The sequence below is a fragment of the Anas platyrhynchos genome, chromosome 20 (genome assembly GCF_047663525.1).
Source record: "Anas platyrhynchos isolate ZD024472 breed Pekin duck chromosome 20, IASCAAS_PekinDuck_T2T, whole genome shotgun sequence".
NCBI lineage: Eukaryota > Metazoa > Chordata > Aves > Anseriformes > Anatidae > Anas > Anas platyrhynchos.
The window spans coordinates 649,753-677,079 of NC_092606.1; the positions used below are offsets into that span (position 1 = coordinate 649,753).

Here is a 27,327-nt window from a genome sequence, read left to right on the forward strand (position 1 = left end):
GCGGCGGCGGGGCCGGGGGGGGCCGGGGGGGGATCCCGGAGCCCGGCCCGGCCGCGAGGGGCGGCCCCGGGGCCGGTCCCGGTGCCCGCGGGCCCCGCTCGGCGCGGCCGAGCCCCAGTTCCGGTCACGTTGCCGCCTGTTTACGGCTGCGGGCGGCGGGGCCGGGCCGGGCCGGGCGAGGCGGGGCCGCCGCAGGCAGCGCGGGCAGCGCGGGGAGCCCGGAGCGGCCCCGGCCCGGCCCCGGCCCCGGTGCGGCCCGGCCCGGCCCGGCCCCATGACGCCCAGCGGGCGCCCCGCGGGGCCGCGGCGCTCCCCGGAGGTAAGGCGGCGGCGGCGGCGGCGGTGGAGGGGTGGGGGGGGGGACGGCAGCAGGGGGGTGGGGGCGGCATCGCGGGGCGCAGCGCACGGGGGGGCCCCGCGGAGACGCCGAGCGCGGCCCGCACCGGGCCCGACCCCGCCGGCAGCGCCCCCGGAGCCGCGGGGGCAGCACGGGACGGCCCCCGGCCCCCCCCGGCCCCCCCCGGTGCCGCTCGCAGCGGGCCCAGGCTGCGGGCGGGGCGGGGCGGGGCGGGGGGGGCGCTGCGCGGTGCTGCCGAGCCCCGAGGCCGCGGTTCCCCCCCCGGGCTCCTCTCCCGGCCCCGCCGCTCCGTGACCTTCCGCAAGTTTCCGGCCCCCCTCCCGTCCGCAGCCGCCTCACGGCCCCGCTGCCAAGTTCTGCTCGCGCTGACACCGGGAGCGCTGAGCGGCACCGCTGCTGTGTGTGCTGGGCTGGGGGCTGCTGGCAGCCCCAGCAGGATAAATCATCCACCTGTCCCTGCAAACCTTGTTTGTGCCCTCAGCCTCCCCAGGTAATTGGCCCGTTATGAGGAACAATGATGCGGATCTCTGTATGACCGCGTCTGTGCAGGGCTATGCTCAGATGCAAAACCACCGCTGCCTCTGGAAGGCATCAGCAGGGGCTGAGGTCGCTTTCTGAGCTCACAGCTCTGGGATTGGGACTGACGTGCACAGGCTCCAGCTGTTTGGCCTCAGAAGCCAACCCTCAGACGAGCTGTCCGTGATGGTCAGTTCTGAGCAGACTGGGAACCGAGTCGCTCACTGTAGTTACTCTGAGAGGTTAACTGCTTTGTTTTGTGAGAAATAGGAACTCTGATGAATTGGGATGGAACTGCAAACCTCACCAAGCTCCCAGCAGTACCAGAAACACCCTGCTGAGATCAGCACCCCCAGTGCCCTGTGTCCCAAAGGCTGCAGCGTAGTGATGGAGGGAGGCAAAGCACGCTCCGCTGTGCAGGTGGAGGGCAGGACCACGAGCAGGCTCAGCACTCACAGCTGTACCCAGCTTGGGAACCTGGTGGGGACTGAGCCCAGAGCCCCCACACTCCCCATCAGCACCTTGCCGGGCTTGGAGAGCAAGTCCCTTGAACGCCCGGTGATGTTTGGGTGCCTCACACGTAGCATGGCACCTGGTGCCTCCCGAGGCATGGCCAGCGAGACCCAGGAGCGCTTGGCCACATCCTCCTGGAGCTTTGTGAAGAGGCACGGGTTTGAGGTCGGCAGGAAAGTTGTGGCAGGGTGGATGCACCCAAGTGGCACGTTTTTCAGCACAGTCCTAGGCACACATGGGGCTGACACCCCAGCAAACCAGGGACTGGGGGTGGCTGCCACTCCAGTGGGTGCCTCCTTTCCAGCTGTGCACATGCACGCAGCCAGCAGAAACAAGGCACCGAGCTCCTTCAGACTGAGGGGAGCACTGCCTACCCGCGGGCTTTTACAGCAAGTGACTTTTGCTGGGGCTGCAACCTCTTACGTGACTCCCCCAAGCCCCGCAGTGCGCAGCCCCGTGAGGCCTCCCACCAGCAGCTGCTTCGGCAGCTCAGCCCTGGCCTGGAAGCACAAAGTCACGGCTGAAGCTACGAGGGAGGGATGGGAGCAGCTCGCTTCCAGCCCCTCACGTTGCTCGGAGCAGTGCAGCCGTCCCATGGGGAGCTGTGCTCCTGAGGCGAGGCGCTGGTGCTCAGCACCCCGCTGACCGCGCTCTGCCTCGTGTCGGGCTGAAGGCTCCTGCCCTGCCTCATGCACAGGCTGCAGGGCCATCAGCAGGCAGACAGGACGGCTCTGTAGCACGTTATGAGGTCGGCCAGCAGCAAATAACCCTTATTAACTCCTGACACCTCCCAGGTGATTTCGCTGTGTGAAATGACCAGAGGCACCGCAAAATAAACACTCACAGTGCAGCTGCAACCTCCGCTTAACTTCAAAAGCAACGGAGGGAAAACAAGTTGCTGAGAGTTCTGTTTCGAAGTTCTTTTGGGTACTGAGTGGGGACCTCCCGGCAAGGCAAGGGTTTGTTCACAGCCAGTGACATCGGAAATGCTCGAGCAGCTTCCAGGTGCTGCTGAAGCTCCACAACTAAACTGCAGCTTCCCCAATAGCTCTGTGCTCTTGCATCACCACCTGTACCCCGGAGATGCCAGGTAGCTGCCGGGTGGCACCACTGCTCCTCTCCACGGGGAGGCAGGGGCTGGGGGAGAGGCATCTCCTGCCCGGGGCATTCCCACAGCCCCTGCCCAGGGCTCTGAGTCTGTGCTGCCTGCTGACATCCATGGGGCTGCTGGAGGGCCGCATGCACGTACCCTGTGGAAGCCCCACAGCTCCCCCGAGTCATGACAGGAGAAGCATTCAGGTGGGCACTGAAGAAATCCCTGCCAAGCGGTGGGCTCTGAAAAGCTCCATAACTGGGGAAACCAGTCCCAGGGCTCAGGATCCGTGTGGGATGCTAAGTTAATAAATGGAGAGTTTGCCACCTAACGGAGGGGAGGAAAAGTTGAGTGGAAAGATCCCAGCCATTTCTACCAAACACATCTCAACCAGACGGAACAAAGTGCTTGAAAATAGCACCATGTATCCTCCAGGGCTTTGTCCAACCTACTTTCTGACACTTCCAGAGAAAAGGTTCCACCCCTTCCTTAAAGAAACTGCTCCAAGGTGGGGGCACACCTTCCCCAGCCCCCCCGCCACCAGGGCTGCAGGAGGGCACGCTGCGATGGCACGAGTAACCTCGCCCTCCAGCATCAGCTCCTTTCATTGCCAGTTCACATCACACAGAACAAGTGCCAGCTCTCCTGGAAGCCATTAGGATACAGACCTTTTAACCTTGTCTGTTAATTAAGATGTCATCAGGAAAAGTTAACTAACCTACAAGGCTTCAAAACCGTCATCACGCCATTCGGAAGAATGGGAGTGATTAGGATGTTAAGTCTAGAGCAATATTTTTTCCCCCCAAATCCACTTTGAAATGACAAACACCGAGGGCCTACAAGTCCCCTGAGGTCCCAGGCAATGCCCCTGGTTGCTTTGAACCGAGCACATGAACCTTACGTCCAGGCAGGCAGGAACAGGAGGGCCAGTTCAGGGCAATTTCCACTTAGATGACATTGTTCCACAGGGAAGCTTTAAGCTGGTATAAATCATACCTCTCACAATAAGTGCTTAAACGAGGAGCAGGACCTCTGTATCTGTTGCTTTTATGTATCACACCAGCCTTTTTGTGCTTTTCTATAGCATTCATGCGTTGAGCATTTGGAGCATTTCATTCCCTGAAGAGCAGATCCATCCTAAAACCAGGCATGTCATTATTTTGCCACTAGAAACAGCTCCCTGAGGCATGAAAATAGCCGATAACAATCCACCACATATGCCAAAGCCTGTTCACATTACACACTTTCCTTATTTTAGGCTTTAGCCAGATCCCTGCAGCCTCGCAGACCACAGCGAGGGCCCCAAGCCCCTCACACAGCTCCAGTTTGAGGCCCTTACCCCCAGGGCAGGAGGCAGCCACAGCAGAACCCAGCTTGTGCCAGAGCCGGCTGCAAGCACCCTGTCCGTACACCACCGGGACCCCAGCCCCACAGCAGGCAGAGCAGCAGCAGCAGCAAGCAGAGGGCCAGACAGAGCCCAGCTGTACACATGTGGGGGTGTGGGGGGGGGGGGGGGCAGCACCCTGTGCAAGCAGAGCCCCCCCCCACCACAGCACCCCCATGAAGAAAGCAGCACTGCTGTGCTGGGGGGTTTTATACCAGGGCTGGGAGATGGGGGCAGCTGCAGGGCATCAGCGCTGTTCCAAGCCCTGCAGCTGTTTCCTATAAATAAGGAATTTATAGGCTTAAATAAATTTAGCTTTAAATGAGCTAAAAATTCCCTGTGTATCTCTTGGTGGCTGTAGCTCTGTGTGGTGGGCTGGCAGGGCATCACCTTCCATGGGGCATCACCTTCCATGGGGGCAGGAGGAGCAGGTCCCCAGGGGGCTGGGGCTGCTGCAGGCAATGCCCCCATGGCAGGGGCAGTGGGGAAGGTGCTCCCAGGGCTGGAGCCTCACTGCGGCCCCTTCCCTTCTCATGAAATAGGAGACCTGATCTTAAGGTTTCCACAAACCTTTGGAGGCCTTGGCAAGAACAGAGCTTTGAGCTAGGAACTCTGCCAAGATTACTTGCTTTGGAATCAAGCTTAAATGGGGTTTGATTTGGTTTAGGCTGTGGGAATTAGCTTAAAATGTGCTACATTAAAGGACTGGGCTTGCTCATAAACGTGAGCTAAAGCACTTGCTTAGTCTTCAAGTTTGTATTGAGAGAAACAAAATCAGATGTGAGTGAAGGAGGAGGTGGCAGTAGCAGTGGCAGGTTGCAGCGTGCTGTCCTTGGGCTTCCTGGCTAAAAGATCCCAGCATGTCCAGCAGCTTGCTGCAGGCTCCCCTTCTCCCAGGCTCGGTGTTTGGGATAAGGACGGATTCCACATCCACACAAAATGGTATTTCCCAGAATTAAGGATTCTTCCAGAGATTTATTTTTATCTCCTCGGTGCAGGTGGGCAGCTCACGTGGCTGCTTCATGAAGCAGTTACCGCGCCATGAACTCCTGCACCCCGGGGCTGAGCTCCGGGCATGGAGCTGGCAGCAGCACGTCTGTCGGGTGAATTACCAGTGGAGATGTTCCTTCGGCTGTAAGGCAGCGCGAAGCTCCTCGCCACGTAACGCTGATTGGATTAGACCGAGCATATTGTATTTTTCATGTGCTAGATCTGCTGCCGCAGTTGCTGCTCTGTAATACGTGGCTTGCCAAGTGACAGCCCAAATCAGCGCTGGTGTGGCTCCCACCTGGGGACTGCGGGGGGAGCAGGAAGCAATCCTGTCCCAGATGTAATCCTGCTCAGCGATGAAACATTTCCCAGGGCCAAATTTAAAATAGAAGCGAGCTGTTTCAACACACGCGGCCGTACGGCAGCGCTTTCTGTTTGTGCAGCATCAGAGCTCTCCAGCCCACAGCGAGAGCTGGCACCGGGGATGGGGCCGTGCGGGGACTCGGGGGCTGCTCCTGCGGGACCCCCGGCGGGGCCACAGCCCCTGCACAGAACCACCTTGCCCGCAGCCACATCCCTGGGGGGGACAGCGGGGAGCAGGTGCCCGCGGTGCCCGGCGGCTCTGCCTCCTGCAGGGGCTCTGGGACCGGCTCCGCTCCCGGGGTGCCGCGGTGCCGCTGCTGTCTGACGGCAGGCCGTGTCCTCTCCCCGCAGGCGTGGACCGCGAGCTCGGTTGCGATGGAGACCGTGTCCCTGGAGCGCCAGATCCAGAGCGTGCAGCGGCACATCGCCTTCCTGAAGAAGGAGCAGATGGAGCTGCTCCACGACCTGCACCTGGAGATCCTCCGCCTGCAGAAGCACTGCTCAGGTGAGCGCCTGGTGCCTCCCCTCCCACCGGGCACCGTCTGCCCCGGTGTCAGGAAAGCGGGTAATAGGAGAGCAGTCCGTGTTCATAATCCATAATTAGGACCCTCTTCCTTCGTTTTAACTCAGTGCTTGGGGCAGGCTTCTGAAAGGGGATCGGCCCCACCAGCTCAGTGCTCTCCCCAGGCCGTGCGCCCACACCCAGCCGTAGTTTGACTGCAGTAGTCGCTGCCCTGGAGGTGTTCGCTGGTCTAAGGAAAGGAAAAGAAACCCAAGCATCAGCCAGCAAGGTGGTCCTGCCTTTTCTTTCTATGATTTGTGCCCTCAATGGTATTTTGTTTGTTAAAATGTAAAAGCAGTTCTTCCTTTCTCCCTGCTGCTGGTAGATGAAGGGAAGGAAAAGGGCTGAACTCCACTGATGATGGGGGTGCACGGGATTGTGCCAAAGTCACTCTCAGAACCAGGGGAATGTGATTTTCTTGTTTCTATCTTGTTACTGTGCATTATTTTCTGTTATTTGGAGCTGTGAAATCCCCTCTTTCCTGCCAGCCTGGCCTGGAGCAGCTCGGCACTGGTGCTGTTGGTAGTGCCCGTGTCTGCTGCCCGGTGCTGTGTGAGCACTGAACCCACGGCACCAGCACATCCACTGCCAGCCAGGAGCACGGCTCCACGCAGGGCTGCAGAGACACTGCCGCCCTCCTGGCCCCCGGGGAGCCTGGGCTGGGGGCAGGTCCCCGCAGTGTGGGGGCTCTCCCATAAAACCCCTCGCCCAGCAGCGACCCTGCTGTGCCTGCCACTGAAATCCATCCCGGCGCTCTCATCAATAATTCAGCTGCAGCGAATTACTCATTGTCTTCCAGCTTCTCGTTCTCACTGGTTCCTGGGAAAGAGACATGACGGCATTGCTAAAATTGTCGGTTTATTCCCCATCCTTCCCCAGCTTTGTCTGTTGTGTTTCATTTCTTTTAATATCTGGGAGGCTGAGGATGAGGCAGTATGAGACAGCGGGGCTCTCAGGCCTGAATCACGCTGAGGGGTTCAGAGCCACCCGTGGCAGAGATGGCCCCGTCCACGTCTGTTGTTTGCAATCAGCTCTTCGCAGCTGTGCCGACTGGCAGCACCGTGGGGCTGGATGAGTGCTGTGCCATGAGCACGGTGTGTAGTTCTGCGGCACCTTTCCGCTAGGAGCAATGGGGGCAGAACTCCTGTGCAGCTCTGGGATGACTTTGGTCATGTTTTCCGTGCCATCCCCTGCGATGCAGTTTGTGTGAGAGGAGAACTGGTCACTCAGCACTTCCCCGCCTGGTCCAGGTGTGTAGCTCATTGCTGCACCTGGATCTCCTGTTCAGACCTTGGATTTTTGCAGCGTGACCTCGGTGTCTGAGCAGCATCGCTGCCAGCCCAGCCCCCAGTGCATTTCTGTGTTGCTGCTGCCCTCTGACAAAGCCCTGGCAGTGTCTGGGTGCTGGGCCCTGGGGGTGCCTATTCGGGGAGGGAGCCGAGTGGTGCCACACGAGGTGACCCCAGGGGGGCTGCGCAGGGCACACAGCACCAGACCGGGCTGGATCTGGCAGCAGAATAGCTGTGCTGATAAGGGAGCTTCTCTGAGTAGATAAACCCACAGCTTTTCTGCCTCAGGACCTGGGCTGGCACAGGCTGTGCTCTGTGTGCTCTGCAGCCTCCGCACCCAGCGCTGCTGCGGGGCAGCGGGACGAAGGCAAGCTGGGGAGGGGGCCCCGGCACCCGCTGGGCTCCACACCGCTCCCCCAGCAGCACGGGTGGGAGGAAGGGGCCGGTGGGGCCACAGATATTGCGGGGGGTCAGCTGGGAGGCTGGCCCTTGTGAAGCCCTGCAGCCCAGCATCTACAGTCGCAGCGCTTACAGGAAGATAAATGCAGTGAGGAGCAGTGTGCTATGATTCATTTATTGGAATAAACTTCACGTTACAGAGCAGAGTTGGCTTTCCTCCCACTCCCATTTTATTTGCGAAGCATAAACACAGCAGAAATAGCAATAGATTCTTTCAGACTCTTCTGTTTCTCCTTTTACTGGAAGATGAGCTCAACTCTTGTGGCAATAATTAGCATGTTCCCCAGTGTTAGCAGAACAGCAGCAGGGGAAGCTCGTGCAGGAAGCAGAGCCGGGTTTCCAGGAGGGAATCCACCGCAGCGTGGTGGATCAGCAACGTGCAGCACAGAAGGTGCTGGCAGCCCCTCCGCTCTCCCCCACGTCTACCCGAGCACAGGAGCAGCCCGCTGTCCAGGGGGCAGCAGAGACCCTGCGGGTCCCCGCTGCTCCCGAGGGCATGGATGGTGTCCCACTTCTGGGACCGCATGGCCCCGGGCACGGCGAGGGTGTCCTGGACACTGCAGAGCGCAACCACAGCGCCCGGTGGGGTGCCAGGAGCTGGGGGGAGCCCCTTGGAGATGGGCGAGGGGTGAGGAACACGGAGCTGGAGCGGGCTGTGGCCCCTCCAGGGCACGGCCACGTCCCGCTGTGGCAAGGCCAGGGCAGAGCAGCCGGGGCAGAGCTGCCACCGCACGCATCCAGCCCGCAGCCAGAGGGGGTTTGCAGCACCCCCACGACTGGCCCAGCAGCAAGGAGCCCGCTCTGCGCGTTGTGCAGCAGAGCAGCGCTGTCTGTTCAAACGGGACACTGCTTTAGGTTTCGTTTGGATTATCTCTGAGACTCCAAACCCATTATTTTAGCTTCAGAGAAATAACACAGCTGCCATTGATTTCCAATGGGGCAGTCAGGAGTGCTGAAAGCTTTCCAGAAATTGCATTACGTTCTCAGTTACTTCTGCATTCTCACTACAGATTTGTTTTCCAAGACAGACGGGCAGAGGAGCCTGAGCCAAGCGTTGCGTTTCAGAAGGATGGCAGTGATGAGGATTAGAGTCAGCACGAAAGCAGATTAAAAGAAAAATGTAGGGCAAAGATTAACCATTTGAATTCATATTCAGAAAAAAAAGAGCTCCAAAATGACTGACTACTGCTGTTAGCTCCTTCCTTCTCTCTTAGCTGCTGCTAGTCCAGCAGTCTGTCATATTAATTCAAAAGAAATTGTAAATGTTTGCAGGTTAAAGGCGAGCTCCAGCAGGTCCCTGAGCTGTATGAGCCCTGGAGAGCTGGGTGCTTTGGGGCTGGGGACCCTGGGGGAGGCTCGGCCCTTTGGCTGCGCGCGGTGATGGGTCTGAAGAGGATTTTGTGGGGTACGCGGTGCCGCAGCAGCGCCCTGCTCCAGGCACAGCGCAGGGACAAGGACGTCCCGCTTGCGTAATGCGCAGAGGCAGAGAGAGCAGGCTGCAAGCAGTAAATTATGAAATACTTCAGGCAGCAGTTTACACTTTGGTCTATTTTCAGTCCGTTGCTTTGCTCTTTGTCCTGATTTAAAGCACCGAAAATGGTTCCAAAAAAAAAAAAAAGGCCCCATGGGTGTGAGGGAACCTCTCCTGCCTGCGCTGGGGCAGGACCTGCAGCTGCACCAGTCCCATCCAGGAGCGGGGCTGCTGCAGGTCCCGAGGCTGCCGCACAGCTCACGGATTGCCAGGCACCGGGCCTGGGAGCGGCTGCGAGCGCTGGGGCCGGGCAGAGGAGCCAGGGCTCAGCCCCGGCAGGAGAGGGGGAGCAGGGGCAGGGGCTCGGGCTCATCCCCGTTTGGTTTCTCTCCTAGAGCTGACCCACGACCTTGAAATGAAGGAGCTGGAAGCCCGCCAGCAAGGTAGGATCTCGGTTTGCGTGCGCTCAGTGGGGCAGGGGGTGCCTGCATGGAGCCTGGGGGCGTGGGGTCCCTTGTCCTCAGGGGGTGGTGGGGCTGGGGGCGGCTGGGAAGCCCACCTGCACAGTTCACAGCCTCTTAGCACCGAGATTAAACGGCCTCAAATGTCTGTGCAAAAAAAAAAAAAAAAAAAAGGGTTTTGCATGTGAAAGCAAGCATCCCTAGGGTTTGCTTTGCTAATCCCCTTACACAGAGCCCTTAGGGGTAGTCCACGGACCCCCAGGGAGCGTCTCAAAGCCTGCCAAGCCTTGAGCCCCAGGGAAAAGCAAACAAGGGTGTTATCAGTTACCCCCTGAGCTCCTCTCACCATCCTGAGGCACCACCAGTTCCTCACTATGACCCGCAAAATGATCTCCCACCTTCCAAAGTAAGGGGGAGAGAATTGCTGCTGCACCCAGGATGTCTGCGAGCGGCGGGCATGAGCCTCGTGGGGCGGCATCAGTGCTGCGGAGCTGCCAGGGCGCATTTCTGTGTGCTGACCCCTGGGTCCCGGGGTGGGTCGGGGGCGAGGGGGGTGCCCGTGCTGCCCCTGCCCAGGCCCTCCCTGCAGAAACGCATCCCCCAGCACCTCCCGGGCTCTCCTTCCTGGTGTTACTGCCCCAGCCTCGTGGCCACCTCCTCTCCTGGGGCCCGGCCACTGACCCGAGCCCAGCCCCGCGTCCCTGCCCGCGCTGCAGGGACCGTCTGCAGTGAGCACCGCCCGCAGGTCTCTGCCCATCCTGCAGCCTTTTACCAGCTCAGGAGTACGAGCACATTTGCTACATTTATGGGGCAACAACCTAAATTAAGATGCCATCAAATGATCGCTCTTCAAATGCCACTCATGTAATAATTACCGCGTGCAGCTGCCTCCGTTAAGATCTCATTAGAAAGCATTTTTCCTCTGCAGAAGACACTTAAGAGCTGAAACCATAAAGCGGTTGCAAAGCCTATCATAAAAAGCAGAGCTTTTCCACAGCCACGGGAGCGCGCCTGGGCACGCCGTGTGCGCTGCGCTGGTCCCAGTGATGGCACTGCCCTCCTCGGCCCCACGGGAGGGCTGCGTGGAGGGGCTCACAGCCCGGTCTGCCGGGGGGCACCTCGCCTGGCGCAGAGCTGGGTCCCCACGGGGACACTTGTGGCCATGGGGCAGGGCTTGTCCTCATACAGGGAGTCCCCATACCTCAGTGGGCCGGTGCGTGTCCATCGCAGGCTGAAGGCTGCCTGGAGGAGCCCCGAGAGATGTCCCGCTGTGGCTGTGGTGCTCCCCAAACCCTGTCCCCAGCCCCTCCTCCCATCAGGGTCATTGGGCAGAAGGGAGTAGGGAAATGCAAAGTTTTGTTACCCAAATTGCTCTACGGATGGACAGTTACTAAAGGCAGTCTCTTGATGCTGCTATGGGGGAGCAGAAGGCAGGGTGGGTGCGTGGGGGGTGCCCAGTGCTGTGCCCCCACAGGCAGGTGAGGGAGCCGTGGCTGGAGCTGCCACGGGGCCCACGCAGGCTGGCTGGAGCGGTGCAGGGTGCTCGGGAGCAGCGCGCAGGGCTGGTGTGAAATCACACTTTTTTGGGTGCCACCGGCGTGACTCAGCAGGGCCGGGGCAGGGAGGGCACCCATCACTTGCGGGGTGTAGGGAGAGGTGGCGGGTGGGAGCCGCGGGGAACCTGCCACTCGGAGCAGCGCCTCTGCTTCAACAAGTCCCGTCAGCGCCCCGTCGCTGGCAGCCAGCTGCTGCCGGCAGCAGAAGAAGACGAACAGGTCAGGCACCAGCAACCGGGGGTGACGGCGTGGTGAGTGCATCGCAGCCAGGAGAGGAGCTGGCTGCCTGCTGCCTGCGCTGGGCGGTGCTGCCGCAGCCCCGGCTCCGGAGCCCCCATGCTGGGGGGCTGCCAAGGGGTGCCCCCGACCTCCTCACCCCACCTCACCGGAGCCCAGCACACCCCAGAGGATGGGGAGCGGTGAGCCCGCAGCCCCTGCAGGGGGTGGGCAGCCAGAGGCGGCGCAGCAGTTCCCTCTGAGCACACACCACCCTTCTTGGGAACTGTTTTCGGAAAAGGTTTTCCTTCTGGAGAACGGCTGCAGCACGGGGAGGAACTGAGCAGAGCGCAGCAGCAGCAGGGTCCCTCTCCTCCTGTCCTCTGCCTCACGCCCAGCCTGGGGCTGCACCCCAGCTCCCGACCCCACGGCTGCCTGTAGGCAACTGCGGGCGCATCGCTGTGCTGCCGGGGTGCTGCGTGCCAGCAGGATCGCTGCTGCTCATGGGCGCTTCCACTCGCACCTGGAACCGGCCGCCCCTGCAGGGCCCTGGCATCACCAGGCGGAGGCCAAGCTGAGGGTGGGACAGCGGGGCGAGGCACTGGAGACGCGGGGCAGCGCCTGTGTGGGGAGCACCCGGGGCTGCCTGGTCCCACCCGCAGCTGCACCGCGGTGCAACGAGAGCGGCTTCGGCTGCAGCACCTGGCTCCTCCTGGGTGTCCGTAAATAAATGAACACGTTTATGTGCCCCCGTATAAATAGCCACATGCATGTCCGTCCGTTTCTCCCTGGGCCCTCAGCTGAGCATGGCTCGACTGCCTGGTAATCCTGGATTAGCATCCTCTATCCTCTCTAATCTGGCTCTGCAGTCTCTTGGCATGAGGGCAACAGCACTCAATAAATTGGGTTGATTGCTTTGCTGCTGGGTTTTTCTCCTCTGTCCCAGCCTGTACACTGGCCCCATCGAGAGGGGATCTCGTGCCTTGCCCCAGAACACAGGGAAGGGCTGCATGTGCTGGTGGGCTGCCCACGGGGAGTTTTCAGGCCACGGTTTCCAAAAGCACCTGAGCAGCCTGGTGGCACAGCATGGACGTGCCGGCATCCTGCTGAACCATGCCCCTGGGTCTGGTGCCCTCACAGCCACCTCCACGTGGGGAACTGCTCTGTCTGCTGGGCAGAGCCACTCCTGCCTCTTCCTAACCCCCCATGCCTTGCCCTGCAGACGTGCTGGACCGGGAGCTGGAGGAGAGGTGCCGGGTGATGGAAGCCCAGCTGCAGGAGAAGGAGAAGGACAACCTGGAGCTGCGCAAGGAGCTGCGCCACAAGGAGACCCTGGTGGCCGCGCTGCGCTCCAGCCTCCGCAACAAGGAGCGCAGGTTCCTGGAGGAGCTGAAGCGGCGGAGCCACCGCGTCACCATCCTCGACACTGAGCTGCAGAAGCAGACGGAGGCGGCCGCCTACCTCTCCCTGCAGCTGCACGCCACTGCCCAGCGCCTGCCGGGACCCCGCACCAGCGGGCGGCCACCCGCCGAGCAGCCCCCGCCCGAGGCCAGGCCCCGGCGCCGCGGCCACCGGGCACACCCACGGCGCCCTCCCGGGGACGGTGCCCACCCCAGGGACCCCGCACGTGAGGAGCACGATGCCATGCCTGACCCAGCCCTCTTCCTCTACACCACACGGCCGCCCGCCCCGCAGCGCCCACCGGAGCCCCCCGCCGAGGCCCGGGGCACGGCCAGCACCGCTGCGGCCCCCCGGGCACAGAGGTCCCCCCGGCCACCCCCCCAGGAGCCCGCAGCCAGAGCCCGGCCAGCCAAGGGCGAGCCCAACAAGCGGCCAGGGTCTGGGCCCCACGGAGCCCGGGCCCGGGAGTAGGCGGCCAGGGGTGGGCACGGCCCGAGCGGCCGGGAAGGCGCTGAGCCCGGCGGCACTGAGGTGGGCGCCGGCCGAGGTTGCTGCCCCTGTCCCCCGGGAGGGGAAGGAGGCAGCGGAAGGTGGGTGCCCTGCCCGCACCCCCTCCCCGCTGAGCAGCCCGCGGTGCTGGGGCACGGAGAGCACGGTGTGGTGATGCTGCATGAGGCTTGCCAAGGGGGAACAGCTGAGCAGCTGTGCAGAGCTTCCAGGGGAAGAAAGGCAGAAAAATCGTGTTTCCAAGACAAGCAGATCCTCCTGTTCCTGCTGCTGCTGTTCCTTGGAGAAGACGCCGGTCGTGTTCCCCAGGCCTGGGGTACCGGGTGCACAGCAGGAAGACCCGTGGCTTGGCACAGGGCTCAGCACAGCCCTGCCTCAGGCACCCCCGGCTGGGCTGGGCTGGAGGGGCGCAGACACCGCCAGCACAGCCCTCGGTGCCCAGGGGTTGCCAGTGACAGTCGGCCCCGTTGGCACCGGAGGGGTTTTCCCCCTCCGCAGGGCGGTGCAGCTGTGCCAGCCATGTCCCAAGTCACCACTCCCCTCTGCGGGATTTGTCTGACTGTCACACGGATTTCCCCCACGTTACATGCACCTGGCAGGCTGGGACAAGGCCGATGGAGATGACCCACAAGCTGGAAGGCGCCCGCTTGCAGCACCCGGCGCTGCTCCTCCCGTGCTGCTGGAGCAGGTTCCTGACACATCACCTGCGATGGGCAGGCTCTGGCCATGCACCAGCGCTGTGTCTGTTGCTTGCTCCCATGGCCAGGTGTTGGTTTTTCACCACAGACAATAACCACGTCAGCAAGGCGCTGGTGAAGGTGGGATCTCGTGCACCACCGCCCTGCTGGGGCAGGACCAGCCGCAGGGGCAGCCCCATGAGGAGCACAGGCTGCACAGTCTGCCTCGCCTGCGTCCCTTGGGTGCTGCAGCTCCCTGAGCCGGGCTCTGGGGAGCAGCTGGAAGAGGCACCGTGGGGCTGTCCTCCCGCGCTGCCTGTCCTCCCTCCCAGCACCACGGCCTGTGCCAGCACTCAGTGTTGGCCCCTTCTGCCTCGCCTGACTTCAGAGCAAACCAACGGCTTCAGCTGCTCTGAAGCAGAGGTGTACCCTAAATGTGGACGAGCAGAAACTGGGACAGGAAGAAGCGGGGCAGGGGGCAGGGCTGGCCTGGGGGCTCCAGTGGGACCTAAGGAGCCCCGCAGGTAACCGGGAGCCAGGCGGTTCGGGTGCCAGCCCTCACTGCCCCTGAGCCTCGCGCTGTCGGGACACCAGGGCCCGTGTCCCGCAGGGCGATGCCCGGTGCGGGCAGGAGGAAGCCGTGTGCCACCTCAGAGCCCATCCCCTCGAGTTCAGTTTGAAGCCCCTGGAAAGCACCGTCCTGCAGCAGCCGGGCTGAACCCACCTCAAGCTCGCCCGCAGAGCACTCACGCAGTCAGAGGTCTCTATTTTTGTAGCTCAGTGTTTATATATTAAAAGGCTTTTACGAGATTCTCAGTAACAGTCCCCGGGCCAGCCCTTTGGATGGTTCAAACAGCCCCCAAGCATACCCTCTGCACCGGCAGGACAGAAATGAGCGGCTTTTGCACCTTTTCTCTGCCTGTGTCACGAACCTGCCTGGTGAAGCGCTGGGATTTGGAGGTGAGGCACCCCCCAGTGCTGCCCCTGGCCGTTACCGATCTCTAAGCACACCCTGAATTTGCGAGGAGCTCCCCGACACAGCAGCCCCAGGGACAGCTCAGGGCCGGGCCATGGTGAGGCGCCTCGTGGGCCTCAGACCTGGCTGCGTGCTGCAGGCTTGGTTTTATTTTAATGTCAGAGGGTAAAGGAGCCTCTGCGCCGTTCAGCCGAGCGTTACTTTGGCTGTGGTTTGCGCAGCGGCCTTCCCCCTCGTTTCTAGACAATCCCGATACACAGAGTGTGTTGCGTTTTTATTATAAAATCGTTGATAAAATCATGGTGGTCGTGAGTGACCTAAGCATTAAAAAGGGGAGGGAGTGTAAATACCTTCCTATTCTCTGTAAATACCTTCCTAGCAATCAGCATTTTTAGTGCCTAGCAATGTAAATGAAGCAACCCTGTGGGAGCTGCAGGATCCCTCCCTCTTCACCAGGAATTAGCAGCTGGCTGGAGGAGTTCATCTCATCTCATCCCGGTGCCCCCATGACTTCTGCCCTTCCCAGCACCCCAGCAGCGTGGATGAACGGGGAAAGGCAGCAGGGCCGGGAGCAGGGCGCTGTGAGTCCCCGCCAGCAGCCCTCGGGTGCACAGAGCCTCCCGGTCCCCCCGCAGGCCTACGAGATGGAGGTGTTTGGGGCTAGGCCTGCGCTTCCCGGGGGATCCTCACCCCCAAGCCTGGGGACCAGCTCTGTGCCCTGCACCTACTTCAGTCACTGCTGCTGCTGCTCCCGGGGGGGAAGCTCTAGAGTACTCTATATACACAAATATATATACATATATACATACGTGCACTTGCTTTGAGGGGAATACACTGTATGATTGTAATAGAAATTATGTTGAAATAAATTATTTTAATCTTTGTATTTATATAAAATGATCAGAGATCAAAAAAAAAAAAAAAAAAAAAAAAAGAAGGAGCAAGGAGGCAGCATTCCTATTTTGTTAAGTCGGCCGCTGTTGGACGCAGCGAGCCCAGGGGGGCAGCAGGGACGCGGGCAGCCTCTGACCGACTCCCGGGTCCCCGGCTTGGGGACAAAGCAGCGACCTGCCGGCTGCATTTGTCCCGTGCTGTCAGACTCCTTGGGAGGCGAAATGGTTAACGTAGCTTAAACCTGCGCTGTATAGCTCTATGCATAGACACGTATAGACCGAGGAGTGTAACTGCTGACACCTACATGCTTTGTATGGAACAAGCAATGTGTAATGTTGACTCGTAAAGCTTAATGATTAGACTGGAAATGGATGCATAGCAATAACGCTCAGTTGTTAAACAATATCTTATATATATATAAAACACGATGTGCTGACAAGTCTCTGTGTGCAGACTAACAGCCGGGCACCGTTCCTGTACCCGCTGGTTTTGTTCTGCAGCTGTGCAAACCCTAATGGTTTTGGTGCGTTGGATTTGTTAATCCCCTTTTCTTTGCGTTATTACTCTTCTGAAATCTCTCTGAGGAAGGGATGCCTCACGTTGCACAACCCGCAGCACAGGCGGAGGAGCTGCGCCGAGCCCTGGCAGGCAGAGCCAGTCCTGGTGACTCGCACGCTCCCCTCGTCTGGCTCTAGCCCCGGGCGGGCTGGTCGGGAAGCTCTCCCTCTTGACCCTGTTAATTAAAAAGCCATATTTTCTGAATGTGCTTGCTAGGGCTAATCTAAGCGCTCCTGGCTATATCCTTCCCCTCTCCACTTTGAAGGTGCGGTTGTGAGGGCCCAAATAGCGCAGAGGCTCCCCGGCCCCCGGAGGCTGCGCTTGGCCAGGAGGAACCAGCACCTCGAGGGGCTGGGGCTGCCACCGGACTTGGGTGGGGGGCCCCAGTGCGGCCAAGAAAAATAATTAGGGGCAAAGCGGCTAGGGCAAGATGTGCATCAGCAGGGCTGTGCGGGTGGGCCAGCTGGCACTGAGGCCACGCTGGGAACATGCCACCCACCAGTGGTGCCAGTGCCGTCCTGCGCAGCAAAGCCCAGCACGCCCCCGCCGCCGGTGCCCTTCTTGCTCCGTGGTAAGGCTGCGAGCCTGCATGGGCTTGGCTCCTAATCTGCTGTGCTGCAAACCGCCTGGTGGAGCACTCCCTGCTGACATCTGCCCCACTGGCCTGGGGACCTGCCCCTCTCCTGCACTGCGCTGTGCAGAGCTGTGGTGGCTGGGCCTAATCCTATTGCCCTGGGGAATGTTCAGCCTGAGGCAGAGCTTGAGGCTTCCCACAAACTGCCTCACTGCACAGAAAATCACACGCAGGACACAGCTGATAGATGAGGATCTGCAGTGTGGGAGTGTGGGGATGACTTCTCCTGGTTGCCCCGAAAAGCTGAAGGCACAGCAAGAAATGTGGTCTCTGAAGAGAGCAATGGTCAGGGATTTCTCTCTGCACAACGCATCTCAATGCACGAGGTACCCAAAACGAGCTGCCCGGAGGCAGAAGCGTGGCACTGTGGTGGTGCTCCCCACTGGGAAGATTGATGGGCAGCACACCAACAAGCCTCCATTTTGGGGGTGTAGGTGAACATCTCGGGGTCCCTGCTCTGCTTGGTGCCCACAGGCCACCCACCAGCCCCGATGAGCCAATTTGGCAGTAATGCTGCTGCCGCCTCCTCCCTGCACGCCCGCTCTTGTCACTCCCCTGTGCTGCCTGGCTGCTGAGCACTGCTGGGGAAGTGAGGGGAGAGAAATCCTCCCGCTGCCCGCAGGCCGCCCCGCTCCCGCTGGGTGCCATGAGCCGCGCCGCGCCGCGGGGCCTCCCTGCCGGGCCCAGCAGAGCAGCCCCGAGCTGATGGCAGCGCTCACGTGCAGGCTCTCCCCCGCCCCACGCGCTCTGTAGAGCACAGAGATGAAAGTGCCGCGTCTCCTCACCAGTTAAAACCTGCCCTTTGCTCCCAAACGCCAAGTTTCTCTGTTTGCTCCCTCTCCAGCGGCGCTGCAGCGATGCCCATCACGCGCCAGCCCAGAGCCCCTGGCCCAGCCCAGAGCCCCCAGCCGAGCACCAGGGGTTGGGCAGGGGGCACAGAGCACGGCCCTGCGTGTCTGCACCGTAACGAGCCCCCGCACCTTCCCCCTTTTGTTCCCCTTGGGTAAGAACAGGGCAGCAGAGTCAGGCGTGGGCACGGTGGTGCAGGCAGCACAGAAGCAGTTAACATTAAGGGTGCAGCGGGGCCTCCTGCCTGTTTCCGCAGCATTTCAGCTTCCAGAGCACGACCCGTCCCTGCCATGGCCATTACAGCAGTGATGTGGGCACCAAGCCCCGGGAACCCCCCGGGCCTTTCTGTGTCTGCGCACCCCGACACCCGCTGCTGGGGGCAGGCGCTGAGCTGCAGCCCCAGCGGGGGCCTCGGGGCCCTGCAGGGCCGAGCCCCAGCCCCGCTCCCGGTGCTCTGGGGCCGTGCGGAGGCTGCCGGGGGCCCAGCCCTGCTGGGGCTGCAGCGGGCGGGGGGCGAAGGGCCGGGCCCCGGGTCCCAGCCTTGGTGGGCGCGGGGCTGCTCCCGGCCCCCGGTGGAGCACAGCAGCAGCCCGCGGGCTGACAGTTGTTCGAGGCGCAGCTCCCTGCCCGGCACCATCGCCCCCCAGGACCGCGTCCGAGGCTTTATTCTTTAATCCTTATTCCTTATTCTTTATTATTTATTCCTTATTTCTTATTCTTGATTCTTTACAACCAAGTGCTTCCTGAGGCGCCCGTCACAGCGCCGCAGGAGCTGCCCTTCCCCTCACGCCCCCCGGGCCGGGCCCTGCCCCTGCCCCCTACCCCCCGCCCGCCCCCGCCGGGCCTGCGCCGGGGCTGCCGTGCCGGGAGCGCTCCGTGGCGCGGCCCCTTTAAGGCGGGGCGGGGCCGGGGGGGCCACGTGGTGCACGCGGCGCTGTCCCTGTCCTTCGCGGCGGGCGGCGGGCACGGCGCGGGGCGCCCCGTGGGGATCGGGCCGGGCCAGATGCCGCCGGCCGTGCCGGGCGCCGAGCAGCAGCAGCCGGGGCCCCGCGCCAGGAGGCCGCCGGAGGCCGAGCAGCGCCCCGGTAAGGGCAGCGGGAAGGGGAGCGCGGCGCCGGGCCCGGCATGGCGGGCTGCGGGCGGCGGGGCCGGGCCTGGCGGGACGGGACGGGACGGGCGGGGAGGGGACGGGGGCGCCGCCGCTGCTGCCCCCGGGGTCGGGGCAGGGCCGGGGCTGGAGCGGGGGCTCGGGGCTGTGTCGGCCCGGCCCGGCCCGGCCCCACGCGGTGCGGGCGGGGGGCGCCGTGCCCGTGCCCATCCCCGTGCCCGCCCCGCCGAGCCCCGGCTCCGCTCCGCTCCCCGCGGCGGGGCCGAGCCCCGGGACCGCCCCGGCGGCGGCTCCGAGCGAGCGGCCCCGGGGAAGGCGGGGAGGAGGGGGGGGGGGGCCAGGCCCGGGCCGCCACCGCGGGGGGGGGGCGGTCGGGGCCGGGGGGGCCGCGGCGGGGAGCGGAGCCGCTGGGCTCGGGCCCGGGCGGGCGGCGGGGGCCGGGCGGCGGCGGGGGGCGGCCGGGCCCTGCCCGCGGCGGCGCGGGGAGCCCCGGCCCCGTGAAGGTGACCTTCAGCGGGACGCGGCGCGGCCGCGGGGGGGGGCCGGGGGCGGCCGCTGAGGGCCCCGCGCCCCGGCCGGGGGCGGCCCCGGGGCCGGGCGGGCCCCGCTCGGGGGAGGCCGCGGGGCCCGGTCCCGGCCTGCCCGCGGCCCTGCGGCGGGAGCGGGACCGGGAGCGGGCCCGGGGCTCGGGGCCTGGCTCGGCCGCACGGGGCCGCTGGGGGGGGCTCTGCGGGCGGCTGCGGCCCCGTGCCCGGAGCGGGGCCGAGGCGGGGGAGCCGCGGGCACGGCAGGAAGGGGCCGGGCAGGGCCGGGTGTGCTGCCCGGGGAAGGGCGAGCAGCGTGCGGGGCTCTGCCTGAAGGCAGCGCGGTTCGGCTCCAGGCCGGGGGCTGGGGGGCTGCGGGCAGGGCGAGGCGCGGCCCTCCCGGCCCCTCCTGTGCCCCGGGTCCCGTGCCCTGTCCCGGTGTGGGCCCGGCTGGGTCGGGCTCCTGGGGGTCTGCGCTCCCCGAGCACGCTGTGTTTGGGCCCGAGGAGTCGGCATGCTGAGCGCCGCGCTCAGGCCCAGCCCGTTCCCCTGATCTGATCACAGGAGGAAGGCACAGCCCTGCTGCTGCGGGGCTGCCCCTCGGCATGGCCCAGAGCCCCTCACCCTGACTGAGCGAGTGACCCCCCGAGTGACCTGCCGCTTCCTCCCTCCCCTGTTCTTATGGTGGTGAGGTGAATTTTTGAAGTTTGTCACCTAAAGCAAAGTTCATTGGCGTTTGAGCAGCCTGGCAGTAATTCAAGTGTGTGGGGAATGCAGCGCTGAGAGCCTTCCCCCCCCCCCCCCCCCCCCCCCCCCGTGCTGTTTTTTTCCTTTTTTAATGGGTGCCAAGTGTGCAGCTCCAGCGGCTGGGTTAAAAAGTTACGCCGCGTAATCCCTGCTGTTCAAAGTGTGAGCTGATTGCTGGGGGAGGGAGGGAGGGAGGCGGAAAAATCCTCCCCGTGTGAGCGCGAGGAAGCTGGCAGGTGCCCGGGGGTCTGTGGGGAGGGGGGACCTGCAGCCAGCCCCCCCCAGCCCGGCGCAGGGGGCTGTCCATTGGCAGTGCCAGCTTGTGCTGCCCAGGCCTCTCCCGGTTCTGCGCACCCACCGCTGCCTGCCCGTGGCTCCGTCCCGTGCTGCCCGAAGCAGGCACTCGCCGTGGCTTTGCCGTGGGCAGGCTCCGAGTGGGCTCCTCGCTGAGAAAACACATTCTGTGTTGGTGGGCATCGAGACCTGAGGAATGCCCTCACCTCTGAACAGGCGAGGGGGCTGCCCGCTGCTTCTCTCCACCTCCAGGCAAGACACCGGTGCTGGGGCTGCTCTGTCCTGAGAGCAGGAACACAGAAGCGTGAGTGCTTTGGGTACCTGTAGGGACTTCTGTCAAGGACAGTTAAAGTCACCTTTCTTATTACTAGCACAAGATCAAAAGGCAGCAGCTGTGTGCAGTGTTTTTGGATTATTTCTGTTTCTGCAGAAATAAGGCAGTGTTGTCACTGCCTCAGAACGAGCTTGTCTTGTGCAGGTTCAGCGGTGTCTGCTTGGCGTAAAATCCTTTTCATCACTGCCTCGCCTGAAGACTTGCTGTTTCTAACTAGGTCCCTCTGTCTCTGGTCTTTCCCATCCCCCCGTGTATTTGTCCGCCTTTTCTGTTGCAGGGGTGGAGAACGAAGGTATTGATGGGAAAACTGCTGTGGAGGTGAGCGTAGGTGTCCGCTGGTAACACAGGCAGAGCGCTGTTAATCTGGGGATGCGCTGTGGCTGCCAGGTTGCTTGACCTTGGAGGTTTGCTGGTGTTTGGGGAAGGAACTGCTGGCGGGTGGGTTTGCTAACATGCAGTGTAACAGATTTCAGAGGAACTGGAGGAAGAAATCCGCAAGATTGTCCTGCAAGAGAAATCTGCTCAGCGCTGCAGGGTTGAGGAAAGGCCGGTGACAAACACGGCACCCGAGTGGCAGGCTGGGGAGGGACCCCCGGGGGGGTGAAGCCTGGAGCCGCTCTGCCCGCGGGATGGCCACCGAGGTGCCCCTTGTGGGCCTGGGAGCTCGCTGCTCTGCCCATCATTAAACTCAAATTGCCTTAAACTCGGCCTTGCTCCTGGGTTAGGGAACCCAGAAGGCGAGGAGTGGAAGTAGGTCAGGAACACGCGCGCAGAGAAGCGCAGCCGCGTACCTGCCTCCTGCCCAGTGAAACAACTTTGCGTCGCAGGGAGCTGTTTGTCTGAGCCGTCTGTAAATGACTAAACTTGGCAGCGCTCCGTCTGCCTCCTCGCCTTGCGCTCTGTCGGTTGTACTAGAAAGCTGTTATTTCTAGAAGCTTGGAGAGGTCTGAAGTTCATGCGTTTCTCTATTTGCATTTGAGCAGTAAAACCAGTCCACGGGAGCAGGACTCGCACGGAGCGCGGCTGTTCCCGGAGTGGCGGTGCTGCTGCCGGCTGGGGCAACCCCAGGGGAAGGGCCGGGGGGGCAGTGCAGCCACTGGTCCCGTCCAGCTCTTCGCTCTGGGACTCCAGCAGGCGGTTTCTTAGCGCTGCGGATGGTTTGGCTGGTGTTGATCTTTGCACCCGGTTCCTGTGGTGTTTGAGGCGCACGTTGCTGCAGCAGTCCCCTCACCAGCTGGTTTCAGAACTAAGTTTCCAAAGCTTTGTTGGGACAGGAAGCGTACGAATGGGCTTAAATGTAGTTCCCAGGCGTGGAGAGCAAGCGTGGGTGCTGCAGCTGCCAGGCTCAGGGCACGGGGTCTGGTGGCTTGGAGCCCCTGAGCTGGGGGACCCTGGGAGCACCCTGGGCACAGCTGCAGTGCGGATGTCCCGGCAGCGGGAGAACACCAAAAGCCACAGGCTTCCGAGCAGACTGAAATGTGGCTTACGTTGTGTAGGTCCAGCCAGGCAGACCTGGCTGTGGGTGCGCAGGGCTGAGCAGTCTGCCCGCTTGCTCCCTGTGGGGCCGCAGAGCTGTGGGGCCGGGGCTGTTGAAGGCAGCCACGAGCTGCAGCCTGCTGCTGTCCCTGTGCCAGCCAAACCTGTGTGCTGAGAAGCCGCTGAAAAATAAGGGCAGTGCTTATAGCTCTTCCCACAGGTGGGTTAAAGCCAATTTGAGTTAAATGATGGCTGAGAGCAGCTGTAAGCTTCACTGTGGGCTCGTATTAAAAGAAGTGCTTGTTGTGCTGGAGGAGCACCGAAAGATCCTGGGAAGCTGTGGTTTCCTCTGCGGGGATGTGGGAGGCACATCTGTGCCGTGTCCCATCTCCTGGCAGGCCGTCCTACCGAGACCTTCCCACGAGGGCTCTCTGCGATGCTGACGGCTATTAATTTAGCCAATTTATTTGGATTCAGTAAGCTATTTGTTTTGTTTAATTTATTGCTAGGCTAACATCTACTTTGCATCTGCTAGACCAGTGGCAGCCTTCGCACGCTACAGCCAGCACGTGCTGCATGGCACAGGGCTTCCCCCGGCGGGTGGTGTGGTGGTGCCGCTCAGTGCCGTGCCACCTCGACACCTCTCCTGCACGGGGGCTCGCAGCGCTGCCCAGCACGAGCCCCTCGTGCTGCCCTCGCCGTGCTCCTGCGGCTGCTGCAGCCTGCGCCCGGCGCTCCTGGCAGCGTCAGCACTCTGCGGGAGGTGGGAAGGAAGGTGGAGTGGGAGGGGTGCGTGTAATCCCATCTGAGGATGGGTGGCTTAGCTTTCCTGCCCGGTGTGCCTCCCAAGCACGGGGCATGCTGGCAGTCTTATTTCTACATCCCAAAATCCCATTGCGCCACTAGTACGGGCTGGTGCTGTGTTGCTTTTTCTTAATTTCTTTTATCGCTGCAGATCATCGCACAGAGCCATTGCACGGCGTCACCGCCCGCACGGCCTCCTCCTCGGAGAAGCGGGTGTCTCCAGCTGAGGAGCACAATAGCTGCTTCGTTAGGCTGGGTTTATGTGACTATTAAAAGGGAAAAGTAAACTTTGTTTAAGCATAAATAGCGCCATTAAACTTAGTGATCTAATTAATTGCAGCAAATTGTACTTCAGTTGATCCTCTTTAAAATGAAACTGAATCTGGGCTCGTCTTCGTTCGAGCCTGAGCTGCTGCTGCAAGGGGAGCCGAGGCTGCAGGGCACCGGGATGGTGGCACGGTCTCCAGGTGAGGAGAGAGCTGAAACTGTCAGAGCATTAAACTCTTCCAAAAATCATTAGCAGAAACTTTTGTTTTAGACGCCAATGTAACCTGACAACCGATCCTCGCTCCCGAGGACAGGAGAGGCCTCTTGTTACCAGGGATTTCAAGGTTACGCTTCTCCTGCGCTGGGAAATTGGCAGAGAGCCGCTCTGAGAAGAGAACAGCGGCCGTAGCCTGGGCTCTGCTGTTTTCTGGGGTGGTAACTCCCCGTACCCACATGAATTCAAGTGGGATTTTTCTTCTGTTTCCTTTCTCTGTTCCTAAAAAGAAGAACAGAAGCTAGCCGGGGTTTGACTTGCACTGGGGAGCTCTCGCTCTGCTGTTCAGCCTGTTGCTGCCTTTCCCCTTGGCAGGTTGGCTGCCAGAGCGCCAGGCTCTGGGGCAGCTTCCAGCCTTCCCAGGGCCTCCTTTGGAAATGAGTCTCCTTGGCCGGGTGTCGGTGCTGGGCAGGTGATTGCACGGGCTCTGTAGTCCTGATTTCGTTCTGGTTTTGAGGTTTTCTGTTCTGTTTTTTTTTTCTCTTTCTGCTCGGGCTGTGGCACTTATCTTCCTCTCGGTGGAGATGTGGGCTCCTTCCCGGCCCTGCAGTGCTGCTGAGCTCACGGCAGGCTGGTGGTGCTGGTGGTGGTGGTGGTGGTGCTGGCCGGGGAAGGCGAGGGGCTGGGTGTGCGCGGGGGCTGTGGGTTTCACCAGCACTTGTCGCTTGCACAAGTCTCGGGCTCTGTAATCCCTGCACCAGTTGTTGGATTTATTGAAATAACAGAGAGGAGTGGTTTGAGGGGAGCTGTCTGTGTGGTTTTTTGGCTCGTTTGGTACAGTGCAGCAGCGTGAGAGGACAGAAAATGCGTCTGGGAACGCCTCGGTGGTTTGCTGCCCAGGCCCTTTATGCCGCCTGCTCAGTATGGGCGGCCGTGCCCCGCCGAGGCCGCCACAGAGAGTGCCCTCCTTGTAATTCAACGCGTCGCGCCTGCCTACGAGTTTGGCAGAGCTCTAACCCCTGTCCCATGCTGCACCGGTCCAGCACTTGATACCGGCCGTCTATTTATAACGAGCTCGGGGCCCGAAGCACTCGGGCAAGCGCCCGCTCTTAGAGAGCGCTGCGGGGCCCGGGGGTGCACGCACGGCCCCGGGTCCGTGGGCTCGCTGCTGGGGCAGAGCTGGGGGCGTTCAGCGGCTGCTGCGGGGCTGCCACGGCGGGGCGAGGACGTGCGGCGGGTGACGGGCACCGGGCGAGACATCGGGGGAGCTGCTGCCAGGCCAGCAGCACGGCCGGCGGAGGAGGTGCGGGTGTGGGCTCCAGCACCTCTGGGATGCGCACCTGAGCCCGCCACGGGGCCTGTGCTGCCTCTTCCCTCAGATCCATGTAAGAAGTTTCTCCGGAGAGCCCGGCTGGCTGTGAACGTGAACAGATCCGAACCAGGGAGGGTGAGCTCTGCTGTGCAGGAATCCGCCTTGTGGGGACTTAGATATGCGCGTGCAAAAAGGGATTTGCACGCAGAACTAACTCCTCTAACCCCGCGTCGTGTGAGCCAGGCTGCGTATGATCATGGGGAACAGCATTTTTGTGAACTGCTGCAGGCATGTCACCGACCTCATCTTCCAGACACGCAGCTCCAGCTCGCCCGACGAGCGGTCGCCGCTCTTACCGAAGCCTCCCACGAGCTGCGCCGGCTCCCCCAAGGTGCCGGCAGCTTCCCGGGGCGCCGCGCCGTACCCCGACGTCATCCCCAGCGCGGCGGCGGTGGGAAGCCTGCAGAAACGCGCCCAACGCGGCCAAGACTCGCCCGAGGCCGAGGGCGAAGCAGCAGCAGTGCCGGCCTGCGATAGCAGCTGCTGGGGAGCTGGCGGCGGTGCTGCCGGCCCTCTCCAGCGGGCAGGGGCGTCGCGTGCCGCAGCCGTCCTTCCAGCCGACCTTGAGGAAGGGCCGGCGGGGCCGTTCCATCGCGCCGCGCTGCCTCAGGCCTGCCAGTGCCGCGTGAAACCTGAGGACAGCAGCTCGGCCGTGGGGCCCGGGGCGGCCTGTGCCGTGCTCACCCCCGGACCCTGTGTGGAGCCAGCAGGCGGGGGGAGAAGCCCCCGTGTCCAGCAGCCAGTCACACCCCCAGGGCTCTGCGGGGAGAAGGCGTCCGAGGGCAGGGCCACGAGCACTGGTGCTGCGCAGACTGACCGTGCCGCAGGCCCCGGCAGCAGGCCCAGCGGGGGCTCCGTGCACGTGGTGCCCTCCAGGCAGCCCCAGAAGAGGAGGAAGAGGAAGAAGCTGCCGCCTCCAGGTGCTCACTGGAGCAGTGCTCTGTTGGGCTGCGTGTAGCTGGAGCCCCTGGCGGTGTCGGGGGGCTGTGTACAGTCGTGGGATGGCTGGGGGGGGAAGGGGGGGGGCACAGGCTGTGTTAGCTCACAGCAGGATGGAGATGAGGAAGGGGGCTGGGGTGAGGACCCAGCTCCGGGCCGGCTGTTGTCCCCGCCTGGGTGCAAGCAGCTGGGCTCGCTGCTGCTTGGGTCCCAAGGTCAAAGCTGGCCCCAGTGGTGGCTGGGCTGGGGCTCAGTGCTCTCGGTGCAGCTGGTGGTGTGCGGGGTGCTGCAGTGACACCGACGTGGGGCTGCCCCGTTGCTATTTCAGCGCCTCGTTGGCTGTTTGTGCCTCTGTCCTGCTGCCAGAGGCGTTCAGGCCGTGTGGGGCTCTCGGCGCTGCTTGGTGCCTGGAAGTACCTCTGGGGAGGGAAGGACAGGACCCGTGCCCCCGAATGGAACTGGAGCTGACGGTCAGAAACACGCTGAAACTCAGTGACGAGAGAGGAAGCGTCGTAGTCCCCAGTTTGGGGATCTCCAATTGCCTCTGCTGTCACTACATGGAGGGAGGGGAACTCGGGCGCAGTAAATGCTCCTGGTACTGTCACTTCTTCCCCCCCCCATGCCAGGCTGCTTTGCTGCAACATCTTCTGATCCTGTCCTCAGGAAGCTGGTGACTGACTGTGGTTTAGAAGATTTGTGCGAGCACTAATGAGTTATTAACGGAAACTCCCCACAATCCTCATCTTGCCCCCTTCCTGCTGCGTGCAGCCAGCAATACTCAGACGCAGATGCAAATCCCCGTTCGTTCTGGGGCTGCCTGCCTGGCTCACGCGGTGCCCACCACATCTGCAGGCTCCCTATAAATAGGAGGCGTGACTGAAATAGTGCCTGTCACCTTGGCGTGTACTCACTCTGCAGGTGCAAGGATGAAACGTAATCCTCCTGCTCGGCCCTCGCACCAGGCTGGGTGCAGCTCAGGCGGGGGCACGCTTATTGCTGGGCCCGGGCCCCCTCCTCCCTGCTTGGGCTTAGCCCGTTCTGACGTTTAATCTTGTGTGCACTCGGGGTCTGTCCTTGCTGTGCTCAGGAGCAGGGATGAGAACGGGGATAAGAGCACAGGGCTGAGGACACAGCGTTGCAGCTCGATGCCCCTGCTGCCGGTCCCTCCGCTCGCTGCTCGGGCTGTAGCAGGCAGCTCTTCTGTGGCACCAGCTGGAGCTCGCCCTGCCCGCACCTCAGTGCAGCAACGTGCTCGTCCTCTGCCCAGCTCAGTGGGTCCGGGCTGCGCTAGGAGACCTGCAGCTTCCTAGACGGTGTCAGCTCCCCGCTGCTCTCCACCTGGCTGACAAAGAGAACAAACCCTCGTGGGAGCGGGCAGGGAGGTGCAGGGTGCTCCCCATCCTGGGGGTGCATCCCTCTAAGCGCGTGCTGGGAATGTTGCCACCTTTCTCGACTGCAAGTGCTGAGGCAGAGCCATGCTGGCACCGCGGGGTTGCTGTGAAGTGTTCTGGGGGCACAGAG

At 62.3% G+C, this 27,327-nt stretch overlaps 2 protein-coding genes across 6 annotated transcripts in view; both read left to right on the forward strand.

Annotated features, from left to right (window-relative positions):
- The first annotated feature begins 151 nt into the window (after positions 1-151).
- On the forward strand, positions 152-16,125 carry CCDC92B (coiled-coil domain containing 92B). 2 transcript variants are annotated; one of them, XM_027471927.3, is made up of 4 exons: positions 152-319; positions 5,569-5,722; positions 9,394-9,441; positions 12,454-16,125. In XM_027471927.3, exons 1-4 carry the CDS (start codon positions 275-277, stop codon positions 13,101-13,103), a joined length of 897 nt encoding a protein of 298 aa, XP_027327728.2. In that variant the 5' UTR covers positions 152-274; the 3' UTR covers positions 13,104-16,125. The 2 variants fall into 2 exon arrangements, with proteins under 2 accessions (XP_027327728.2, XP_071882147.1); XM_072026046.1 differs by lacking the exon at positions 152-319.
- A 2,521-nt stretch (positions 16,126-18,646) lies between these two features.
- Positions 18,647-27,327, forward strand: part of CLUH (clustered mitochondria homolog) — a 33,562-nt gene continuing 24,881 nt past the window's right edge. The window contains exon 1 of one of the 4 annotated variants that reach the window (XM_027472458.3): positions 18,647-18,812. In XM_027472458.3, coding sequence (XP_027328259.2) covers positions 18,731-18,812 — 82 coding nt within the window. In that variant the 5' untranslated portion in view covers positions 18,647-18,730. Of the gene's footprint in view, positions 18,813-19,211; positions 19,339-20,569; positions 20,705-24,944; positions 25,788-27,327 lie in introns of those variants that run through there. The other 3 variants (XM_038165906.2, XM_072026190.1, XM_072026189.1) reach the window with 3 other exon arrangements.